General features: G+C 27.4%; 1 protein-coding gene across 1 annotated transcript; it reads right to left on the bottom strand.

Moving 5' to 3' along the window:
• Positions 1-318: 318 nt before the first annotated feature.
• LOC101209876 (CASP-like protein 5C1) lies at positions 319-2,962 on the bottom strand. The gene is made up of 3 exons (XM_004145288.3): positions 2,490-2,962; positions 784-916; positions 319-695 (listed from the first exon to the last, which is right to left on the bottom strand). Exons 1-3 carry the CDS (start codon positions 2,618-2,620, stop codon positions 501-503), a joined length of 459 nt encoding a protein of 152 aa, XP_004145336.1. The 5' UTR covers positions 2,621-2,962; the 3' UTR covers positions 319-500.
• Positions 2,963-12,664: the final 9,702 nt, after the last annotated feature.

The raw sequence follows: 12,664 nt of genomic DNA on the forward strand, positions 1-12,664 counted from the left end.
GACATTTTTTTTTAAAAAAAATTTACAATCTTGTTTAGTACAAGTGAGGTATAAGAGTTTGAACCATCAAATCAATTTCATGCTTAATAAATTTATAAACATATATTAGACACACAATTGAAATTGAGTACAAAAACAAATTTTATATTTTACATCTTGTAAGACCTATATATATAAAGTTAAGAGTTCAATTTATTTGATACAAATATGTCTTTCAACATATAATTAAGATCTCATTTTAAAAATAAAATAAAAAAGACTAAATAAAATAATAATAAAAATAAATATACATTTTTTAAAAAAAGCCTGTCAAAATAATTGCAAAATAAAGAAGATTGAAAAATCTTATTCAACTTTAACAATATAAATGTACAAATTTCTAATTCAAAACAAAATGTGTAAAGTCTATATATTGAACATTTGCTAGATTTAAAGAAAAAAGAAAAGAAAAGAAAGAAACACAAAAACTTCTGCAAATTAGTAATAAAAAAGAGCTGAGATTATAAGGATGGAAGTAACCAAAGATTGAAAAGGGAAGAAGCAAAAGACAAAAACCATGAAAAGAAAGCCATGGCAGCAGATATTTGATATCTCCTACAAAGCTTGGATGGGCAATACGAACTATCCAAGTGAAGAAGAATATCCACGACGCTTGCTGTCGAGCAAGCAGCGGCTAATGTGAGAAGAGACAGGACCTGTTCTCCATGCATATGTTTTGAAAACAAACAACTCAGGCATCCGAAAACAGATGGTTTAATCCAATTCCAAAAGTAATCTACTTACCCAATCTCCAACGACGATGATCGCGAGTATTCCGGGCTGTCGAAGAGGACATTTTACGAGGACAGAGTAGCCATCAACCAATGCCAAAGTGAAGCTCCAGGGTATGACCAAACCCATCACTGTCACAAGGTAGCTGCAATGAAATTCAACAAGTGAGATATAAACATCAAAAGGAACATCCTAGAATACCTGGAAGAACATTTAGACGGGCTGAGTTTGGATAATCTCATCAACTGTATTATTTAAACCGAATACTCCCATGTACTAAATTATCGTCCACAAATTATTTAGTAATTGACTCGATTATTTGTCTTGTTAAGCTAAGAAACATTTGTACAGAGTTATTTCTTTAACTTCATTGCCTTTCATTCAAGTAAAGTACATAAGCTGCAGTTGTTTTGGCAGGACACTTTCACAAATCTGTGTAACAAGGTATGCAAATCTTCTTGAATGATGTTATTTGCACATAACCCATGTTTGATGCAAATCCTAAGAGGCTGTATGGTTAGATGAATGAATCTCAATTGTACAGAACAAATGGGATATGAAACTCATGCCAGATGGAGAAAAATTAATGAAGTAGGAAACAATCTATGCATGAAAAGAAATGCAATCACCAAAAAGAAACCACCACAAAAGCCAAACTAACACCACAAAAGGACAAGCTAACTTGAGCATAATGATAAAAACATAACATCTTCAACCAAGAAGCGAAAGGTTCAAGGTTCGTTGAACTAAAAAACATTCTAGCCAAGATGACAAGGAAACACTTTTAAATTATACAAGGAAGAAATTATAAATTATAAACTCAGAGCCTAACCCATTAAACAGTTTGTTTACTTAGTCACTAAATCTTAAAAAATTTCAATTAACAAAAAAAAGTTGACATAATATGTCCATTGAACTAACTTGGGTCGAGTTAGAATAAAATAATAGACAGCTAAATAGACCTATGAGACATGTATATCAAGAATGATGTTATCAAGTTCAGAAAGCAAATAAAACTTTCTTTTTGGAAGAAAAAAAAACTATATAAACCCAGTTCAAGACTAAGTCACCACCAGCAGTTCAATAGATTATTTAATGGATGTGTTTAAATTATGATTGACTCCAATTATGATTGACTCCAAAGTTTAAGCTGAGATAAAATTCAATATTATATCATTTAACACTATCTTTCGTTCGTAAGCAAAGGTAAATTTAAATAATCGATTAACCCAAATCTTAAGAGTTTATAGATGAAGACAAGTTTAATATTATATCGTTAAAAGAGGTATCTGGTTTATACTAAATCATCAGTTCACTCTACTAGTGGAGTGAATGTAAATTTAATATTTTATAGCGTCTCGAAAACATGTTTTCTGAAACAGGACATTCAAAGGCTTCACATATCCCAACTAAAATATGGATGGTAACCCTCCAATTGGACACCAATTAGGCAAGAAAGGAACAAAGATCAAGTTCTTCACAATCCATCCATCTGAAGAACATATACCCAAATCCCAACAAAACTCAATTCCACAAATTTTCAAATCCAATCGCCCCATCTTCTCGAAATCATCCAAACCCCTGAACAACAGAGGGAATGAAAACCGAAGAACAAACATTCAACAAAACCCCCAGAGAACAGAGAATAAAACAATAAAAACAACCAAACCATTCGGATAAAAACAATCAACCCAAAAAGAGAGAAGATAATCAATCACCAGAAAGCAGTATAGCTGTAGAACTCAACACCCAACGACATGAAAAGAAGCGAAGCAGAGGAGAACGCAGTCTGCCCCAATCTCAAAGAGAAACTGGCACCAGTACCCACCGACCCAGGAACCGCGTCCATAGCGAAAGCAATCCCTAACACTGCAACAACCCCATTTCTTCAAATCTTTAGAACCACTCATCTTAATCGCCGGAATGATCAACCATGGCCGCACAAACCCAAATCAACAGAACCCATTTCGATTGAGGAGTGAAAAGATTTGGTCCGATGAAGAATGAGTCGATCGGATTCGTGGGTGGGGTTTTTCCGGCGAGTTTGAAGTTTGAACGTAACTGTAAAGTGGAGCGTAGACAGTTGGAGATTGTTTGGGTTTGTATTTGGGTGGCACGTTCTTAGAACTATGCTATACCAATTCAACAGCGGAATTTTGGGCGTGGCGTAGTTGCTTCCTTTGATATTCAATGCCTCTCTCTTCTTTAGTAAAAATATTATATATAACATTTTGTCCAATAGTAGAAATTAAATTATAGCTCACTTTTTTAGGACTACGACCACAAATCCAACTTTCAATCTTTAAAGAGAAAGATTATCTTAACTTTTCTTTTTACATCAAGTTGTGTTTAATAATTAATCTCTCTTAATTTGTACGAAAATCTTCGACCATCACCCACACTGATTCCTCACCAGCCAACCTCCAATCAGTCATATATTTAGCTACAATATAAAAGATTTAGATTGTTGTCATTGTTTCCTTTTAATTATCATATAGAATTATAGAAATTATTGTAAATGACAAAGTTGTTGAAAACATTTACAAAATATAACAAAATTTTAGATTTTATTAATGATAAAAACTTATAGACTTAGAAAAATAGGTGTCTTGCGACTATCCATTGATAGAATCTAAATTTTTGTTACATTTTCTAAATATTTTGGTTCATTTTGCTATATTTAAAAATTTGGCCTCTAGTATTATCCTATCTTGTAGTCATCCCTTTAGTATTAGATAGTCTATGCATTCACAAATAAACATGTAGTATAAAGGCTACACAAGAAATAAGTTGAAAATTTTCATTTCAAAACAAGTTAATAACCTTTAAACAAATAAGGTTAAAAATATTTTTGATCCCTATGATATTTAGGAACTAAATTGTAACAAATCTAAAAGTATCAAAATTGAATCGTTACGGGCAAAAGTCTTGTTGAAAACTAATGGACACTTTCATGAAAGTGGAAGGACCAAGAACATATCTTAAAAGATAATTTATTATAAACACTAATATTCCAAATCAAACATTCAAATTTCCCTAATGCACCTTTGTTCTCTCATAATAAAAAAAATAGAAGGAATTAGGAAATTCATCCTTTTTAAGAAGAATATTTTCTTTAAGTGGGAGCAAGGCATAAACACACATGGCAATTTATGTGGTTGAGAATTGAAAATCATATCAAATGGGTTAGCTCTTTTTTAGCACTTTTGATAAATTGATTGACATTTTGAGAATAAAGTACCAAATTAAATTAAATCAAAGTCAAAATGAGTGCTCCAATGACCACTAGAGAATATGTTGAACAAATCTTTTGAAGTGAAGGGTTGTGGATTGCCCATCTCTAAAATAAGGGGAAATTATGAATCCAAATTCAAACCTAATTAATCTTAAAAATAAACATAGATTTTTGGAAATCAATATTGGTGATATTTTTCTCTTTTAAACTATTATATGTGTGATGTGAATTGACTACGATTCAAGCAAAACTTGTAATTCACACTCATGGGAGGAAATATAATAGAATATATATATAGTATATACAAACTCAATCTACTAGGTTAGAGTTAGAACTTAAACTAGCGCAACACACAACCTTGATTCTGAAAAAGGAGTTAAGTTATGACTAACTTGATGATTTAAGTTAACACTTAGAAACAACAATAATCAAAATAATAGGAACGGATAATCCACTAGTTCGATGACACATCATCTACATTTGAGGTTCTTGACCTATAAAATTATGAGATCATATATTGCCATGTGAAATGATATAAGAGTACACAACAATGACCGATTGTACTAACATCAACACATAATAGTTATCATGTTGAACATAGTGAAGCTTGATATACTGATACATAATTCAAAGATAATATCACCAAATTGCCACATGTACACTCAGAGGTAACTCCCCCTTAATCCGAAGTCACTAGACATTGATACTATCAAGTATCCCCTTGACCATCTAGACCCTCCTCAAGTAAATTCTCTTTTCACTCAACAATAGCAGTAGAGGATTAATGCCTTGTGAGATTATAAAATTAGGTGAACGTACCAACACCTTATTAGTATTTTTGGATAACCTAAGATCTATATTAAAAATGAAGCAATAATTATCCATTTGGTAATGTAAAAAAGAAATTTGAGAGCAGATATCATTATCCTCTTTTTCAGTTTATTTGACTTAAGCATTCGGGTGTATACGTGCTAAAATATTTTAGGGGTCTTTCTTCAGTTATCCTTTGTTATTTTTATTATTTATTATTAAAGTTTGCTGCTATGAAGTTACGACAAATTCGTACATCCTATATACACATATATACATACATACTAGTAAACGACACATGCAATGCACGTGAAAATCATATACGAAAAAATTATATTTTTAACTTAACTTTTATAAAATTGAAACACTCATTTCAATATTTTCATATTTATATCCTTTTTATATTCACATCGTAATGAGTAAAAAATAGATGTGTTTAGTAAACAAACAATGTTGTCATCTTTCGAATGTATATTTGAATTTGATTTGTTTGCACAATTCAAATTCCATGGGCCATAATATGCATCGAGCATTAGCTAGTATCAGTTATGAGATCAAAACCTTTTTTCTTAAATAAGATGAAAAATTAACAAAGTGTAACTTTTATCTTGTTGAATGTGAAAATGATCATAAACATTAAATCAATATGAATGATAAAATTGTCACTAAACCAAGACAAAAAAAATTATAATGACCAAAATCATATTTCTTTTGAAATTATGAAATTATAAATATGAAATCATAATCTTTTTAATGATTTTGTGGATAAAAAATTAAAGTAAAAAATTTAGTATTTCTTGCTTTACATATTTTATTACCTTTGTTAATAAATTCCAACAAAGTATAAGTCACTCGACCACTTCATTAATAAAATAACTTTAATAAAAAAATTAATGAAGAAAAGAACATGAGCAAGATTCACATGGTTACATTAAAAAAGAATTTTCAATATATTATATGATTTAAACATAAAGAGCATATACATATCTACATGTCAACCACGAAGTTTGGTGGTTCAAGTTTCCACCAATAAATGAAGAAATAAACACAAACATACTTTTATATATATATAAAAGACACCAAAATAAAAGAAAAAAAATAGAAGAGAATAGAAAAACATGATTTGATTTCTTCTCACCCTTAGCATTTTGTTGTGACTTGTGAACCTGGATGAAAAAAAATAATGAGATATTATAAACTAATATTTGAAAAGAAAGAATTTGAAAGGTTGAAAGATATATAGAATTTGAGTAGTTGGGAGATAGAAAATTAAGGAGGAAAGATGAATTCGAATGAATTTGGACTAATTTAAATGACATAATTAATTGGAGCAATTTTTTTTTTAATTTTGAGAAAAGTTATAAAAAAGAGATGTAAAGTTTTAGAAAAATCATTTTCACTCAAGAAATCATTAAAAGTTATAATGAAAATGACACAAACATTCAATCTACGTAAACGACAATTTTGCCACTAAAGCAAAACTAAAAAAAGTTATAATGAAATAATAAAATATGGCTAAAAAATTTCTCCACTTCCATCCTTTTATATATACAAGTAAACAACACGTGTGATGTCACACGTAAAAATCACACAAAAAATTATAGTTTTAATTTAACTTTATAGAATTGGAACAGTCATTTCAATATTTTCATATTTATATTTTTTTTATATTCACATCATAACGAGTGAAAAATGAATTTATTCAATAAAGAAACAATGTTGTCATCACTTTTTGCACAATTCAAATTCTATTTCCTAACATCTTGAACTTACAAGTTGCAAACTTAAAAAATTAATATATATATATCCAAATGAAGTGAAAGATAGAAAAAATGTTAGTTGTGTAATAACATATAACATTATGTACTATCAGTTATGGTAGATGGAAAAGTTACATTATTGTCTAATACCATAGAGCATTAACTATTAATATCGGAAATCAAAACATTTTTTTAATAAAGAAATGAAAAGTTAAGGAAGGGTAACTTCTAGCTATCTTCTTGAATGTGAAAATGACCGCAAACATTAAATCTATGTGAATGATAAAATTGTCACTAAAGCAAAGACTAAAAAAATTTATCATGAAAGTGTAAAAATCAACCAAAATCAAATTATGAAATTATAAATGTGAAACAATAGTTTTTTTTTTTTAATGTTTTTGTAGGTAAAAAATTAAAGAAGAGACTTTAATATTTCTTGCTTTACACATTTTATTACCTTTGTTCATATTTAATAAATTCCAACAATATTTATATTGTTTTAACAAAATCAAAGTTTAAAGTACTCAACCAATATTTCATTAATAAAATAGCTTTAATAAAAAAAAAATTAAATGAAGAAAAAAACATGAGCAAAATTCTCATGCAATGGTTACAATAAAAAAAAAAATTCAATATTACATAATTTAAAGATAAAGAGCACATACATACGTACATGTCAACCACAAAGTTGATGGTTCAAGTTTTGGTAACTTATGTTGTGTAATAAAAAGAAATCTATAAATGAAAGAGTAAACACAGACATACTTCTATATAAAAAAATAGACTACAAAAAGAGAAGAAAAGAAGAAGAGAATAGGAAAGCATGACTTGATTTCTTATTCTAAGCATTTTGTTGTGATTTGTGAATATGAATGGAAAAAAATGAGATATTTATAACTAAAATTTGAAAAGGAAGAATTTGAGAGGTTGAAAGAGATAAGAAATGTGAATAGTCAGTATGTAGAAGATTAAATGAGAGAGAAATGTAAATGGATTTGGATAAATTTAAATGATATAATTAATTGGAGTGAAAATTTTTAGATTTTGAGAAAAGTTATAAAAGTTTTAAAAAAATATTTCCACGGTAAACCAATCATTAAAAGTTATAATGAAAATAACATAAAATCTATGTGAACGACCAAATTGTCACTGTAACAAAACTAAAAAATATTATAATGAAAAGGTAAAATGGAACTAAAAAAATTCTCCACTTCCATCCTTTTATATATACTATATATATATACCTTACATATATTATCAAACAAAAAACAATATTGGTTTAATTATAAATTGAGGATTAGTTATTTCCAAATATATATAGAGAGAGATTCATGAGTTGGCATAATAATCCAATTCTTCATCATTATTTGTAGAGGGGAAAGGTAAAAAGAAAAAAAAAAATTATCCTAGGTAAGAGAGATTATTTTAAAAGATATAAATATTGAAGATATTTATTTTAATATATTTAAAAAGAATTATTTTACTTAGGTTTTTTCAAAGAAAAGAAAATGGTCTTTTTAAAAATAGAGCAAATTACAAAATATTTATTGATTTAAAAAATGGAAAAGCCCACACTTATAATGAAAAATACAAAAAAAAAAATGACATATGATTAACTGATGTTCGCACATAGTATATTTGGAAAATGATTGTTTATATTTGACTATTTTCATTGTTTAAATTTGAAACTATTTTTTTTTTCAAAATGTACGCAATCATTTAGATTTTATTGGTTAAATTTGAGTAACCAAATCAAAACGATTTTTTTCATAATTTTTTTTGTAGATAGTTTAGATTTATTCGTTTAAATTTGGGTAACTAAATCTCAATGATTTTTTTTTTCAAGATTTTTGGTACACAATTATTTATTTGTGGTATACAATTATTTATATTTAGAAAACGATTGTTTATATTTGAAAAATAATTGTTCAGATTTGAAAAACGATAGTTTAGATTTGATTTGGTTACCCAAATTGTTTAGATTTGCTTTGTATCATTTAATTTTGACACGATCGTTTAGATTTAGCTATCTAAAACGATTTTTTTCACCGATCTTTTGTACTTAAACAACCAAATAACAGTTTGAAAGAAAATAAAAAAAATAGATCTTTTATATCTTGATCTCGAACCAAATAATAATTTTAAAAAACCTACAAAAGAAGAAGAGAAAAAGAAAAAAAATCTCTTCACATAAGAGAAGAAGAAAGAGGATGAACAGAAAAGAAAATCCTGAAATATTTTTTAAAAATGGTAAATTTAATGAGTTTTTCCATTTTGTCGTAAATATTTCGACGTTTTGTTATATTGATGTAAATAAACAAAAAAGAAAGAGTATTTTATTAATGCATGGAATGTGTCGGCATCAATTCATTGGTGACCTTATCTTTGATATTTATTTATTTTGGTTTGTATAACTTTGAGTAGCCCCATTCCTACTCAATTGAAACCAATTAATCCATTCACATTTCTTTAATTTCTTTCAACAATAAATTTTACATTTATTTATTCTATTTTAAATAAAACAAAAAAAGTTGCAATGAAATTAAATAATTGTTAATTAGATTATAATAAAATATATATTTTTTATTTTATAATTATACACAACAAAAAAGTGGGGTGTAAAACCCATATTCATATGTTGCCATATTGATATTGAAAAAATATGGAGTTGCCTTCATTTAATTCCATTAACTAATAACTGTATTAATTTATCTTGAACTTTAGGATTGTATGTATGAAAGTAATTAAATAAGATACTTCACAACTACACAATAATTTCATATTGGAAGAACGAAGGAATTTTCACTCTTTATAAATAGATGGGTTACTTTTTTTTTTTATTGTCAATTGATTTTGAGATGAAACCAGATTTGAATAATAAGTTTGATCTTTATAAATAATTGGACATAAGATTATTGTAGGTTAAAATATATTTTTTTGTCATTGAACTTAGAAGTTTTCTCAATTTTAGTATATCTCTACTTTTTTTTCTTTTTGGTATAAGTGATACATTGAGTTAGAAAGTGCACCCGAACATCTCTACTATGTGTACCCCATTTTAACACACTGTCGTTATCTCCTAAAGGATATATCATTAAGCACAAAAGAGAGCAAAAAATTTTAAATTATTCAAATTTAGTCTTCATACTTTCAATAAATCTTCCAAATATAGTTTTTACAAAACTAATTAAATAATAATTACAATAATTTTCATGGAAAAAAATATAAAATATGAACATATTTTCAAATTTATAGTAAAAAGTTTTTTTAAAAGTGAACAATAAAGTAATATGGTAGACTAAAGTTAAGATTTATTGAAAGTATATAAACAAAAATTAGATAACTAAAAATATAAGAACTAAAATTAAACGAACTAACTTGAAAATACAGAAATAAAGAAATTTTAATCATGTCATCTTGATCTTAGTAACGATGTTCCACATTCTCAAATAGTTGTGTCATTACGTACTCTTCGTGACAATATTATTCTACCTTTTTAAACAAATGCATTACACATATTTTCTTAGACAATGAATATAAATTTCTTGTCGGTAATAATTCATGTTTTTAAAGGACAAAAAAGCATAAAGATGAATAAATAAACACAAATGTATATGCATTAATATAATTTTGTTTTAAAGTTTCAATCAAGGCTATACAGCAATGTGGTGGAAATAGTACTATTTTTGTATATTTTGCTTTCGATGATATCAAAGGTAACAACAACAATCTTTTTCATTTGAATTGTCATCTAATTTGGGATAGCAAAATCCACCATTTTTTGTTTGTTTGAGACAATCATTATTACACGAATCATTGTCGTCTGGGTTTGAGCAGGGTCCTATACAACTCATTAACATATCTCCTTCCGCTGTCATATAATAAAATATCAACATTATTAATAATATTTTTTTACTCGAAAGAACATAACATTATGAGTTATGAGATAATTAAGAGCATACTTGATAAGACAAAACATGTGAAGATCACCAAGACAATAATGAACACCGTAAATTTTCTATGATTCTCCATGTCTAATTAGATGTTTTAATTTTGCTTCGACAAGAGATTATCAAGCAAGATAAGAGGGATGAGTCTACAAAAGTTTGAGGAGAAATTATTTATAGTCTCCTCACGGCAATAACTAAAAACGGCAGGGTGTTAAATATACTATTAAAAACTCAAATTTATTTTGTTAATTTAGTTTCCAAAAACTAAAACAATCTATATATATATATATATGTAAAGTATTTTTAAAGAAATAGAAAGAGATCGGCAATTGAGACTATTTTTAGAAAATCTTGAAATGATTAATTACAATATTTATGCACTAAAACTATTTTGATTTAAGTACTGTATTTAAGAAATATAGATGTAAATGATGGTAAGACGTGGAAAGAAAATAGGTCTAATTTTAAAAAAATAACAAAAAAAATAAATAAAACGGTCACTAAACATGAACACGAAATTAAGAAGAAGGTAAACCAATTTGAAGTTAGGAAATGAGGAGGCATCATGAACAACAAAATTCCCAACCCATCAAAATGGCTTCTTTCCAATTTTTGGTTTTCTCTTATTACTTTCTTATTCATCATATTCTCCATTGCCTCTTCACTCGTCGTTTTTCTTCTTCACAAACTATATAAAAATTGTTGGATATTTTGGTCAAAAAGAAATAATAAGTTTTATTATTATTATTATTAATGTAGTTATTTAAAATAAAGGATATTACTTAAAGATAGAGATATTATTTAAATATAAAATATTTTCCTTCATAATAGGAATCTTTTATCTATATCTTTGGCATAAAAAAGTTAGAGGAGATATATTATCTTGATGTTTAAATAGCTAAGCTATGAGCTTAATTCGGTGTGCACATTGATGGAATATTGATTTCGTAGAGGTTCTCTCTTGAATAATTATTATTTGGAAAGGTAGTCGAATTGCCTTTTTTATGAAGATGGATTACTAAAGTTCTGCAAGTGGTATTTACGATGCGTCTGTTGATAAGAAATATGAAAGAAGACAGAAATAGTTGAACTGCTGTCAATGAATTCAAGGTAGTCTGAGTTTATCTTCAAGTAGATTCAAACACAAATTCAGGGGGAGTCTGTCTTTGATTAAGTTTATGTTATAACTTAAGAGTGTTGTTGATTACTCATTTGAATTTTAATAATGTTTCTTATGACGTAGGTTGAATTTGTCGAACTGAGCTAACAAAGCCTTTTGTGTTATTTGTTCTTTCTGTTTCTTTAGCTATTCTGTTAGTTAATTATTTTTGATACCGCTGGAGGGTATTATTGATTGTCTCACCTACTTTTTCGAAATTGTTTTCTAAATTTCCCTGCAAAAATAAACAAACATGTTTCATCGTCTCTAAATTAATTGACAATGGAAAATGAATAACTCATATCATATCATGTCTACTATTTTTTGAGAAATTAAAATTGCATGATTAAACACTAGGGTTAAAATAGTTTGAAAGTTTCTTGTTTTTGTTTGGTAAGAATTAGTAATAACATTAAAATATGTTCGATATCAATCATCATGAATTAAACCGACTCTTGAGTGAAGAAGGAAGTTATAATAAAACGAGGAAAAACTTATTAGATGTCGCCTCGATTTCACCTATTTTTATTTTTGTGTAGCTTAGACAAAATTTGTCATGTAGTTAAATTTTGTATAAAAGAAAAAGAAAAGAGGAAGAGGAAGAAGAAGAAGGAAGTCTATCCCCATTGTGCAAATGAGAGAGAGCTTTCTTTATTTTTTAACAACAAAACATAATATAAACAATGAAATAGATTTTACAATGTATTTAAAAGCTTGATAGTGTGTATCACAAAGGTGAAACTTAGGTAGAGATCACATATTTTAATGAACTTTATAAAAATTTTCAATTATATTGAAACCCTAGCCCTACTACCTTGGTATATAGTTCACCTAGACTAATAGTAATAAGGGCTATTTTTAAAAGTAGCAAAATAAATTAAAATATTTACAAGCTATCACTACAAGAAATTTTATTTACAATAGCATTAATAAAATGTTATCGTAGACTTTCGATAGCGTTTTCGAAATACTGTCCTAG

Source organism: Cucumis sativus, chromosome 2 (assembly GCF_000004075.3).
Source record: "Cucumis sativus cultivar 9930 chromosome 2, Cucumber_9930_V3, whole genome shotgun sequence".
In the NCBI taxonomy this organism is placed as follows: domain Eukaryota; kingdom Viridiplantae; phylum Streptophyta; class Magnoliopsida; order Cucurbitales; family Cucurbitaceae; genus Cucumis; species Cucumis sativus.

What these genes read in the sequence shown, in the direction of transcription:
- LOC101209876 (XM_004145288.3), bottom strand. Translation starts at nt 2,620, where the DNA reads ATGGACGCGGTTCCTGGGTCGGTGGGTACTGGTGCCAGTTTCTCTTTG. An exon ending in TACAGCTATACTGCTTTCTG is followed by an intron (nt 917 to 2,489) that starts GTGATTGATTAT and finishes ATTTCATTGCAG; the next exon opens with CTACCTTGTGACAGTGATGG. An exon ending in TCATCGTCGTTGGAGATTGG is followed by an intron (nt 696 to 783) that starts GTAAGTAGATTA and finishes CATGGAGAACAG; the next exon opens with GTCCTGTCTCTTCTCACATT.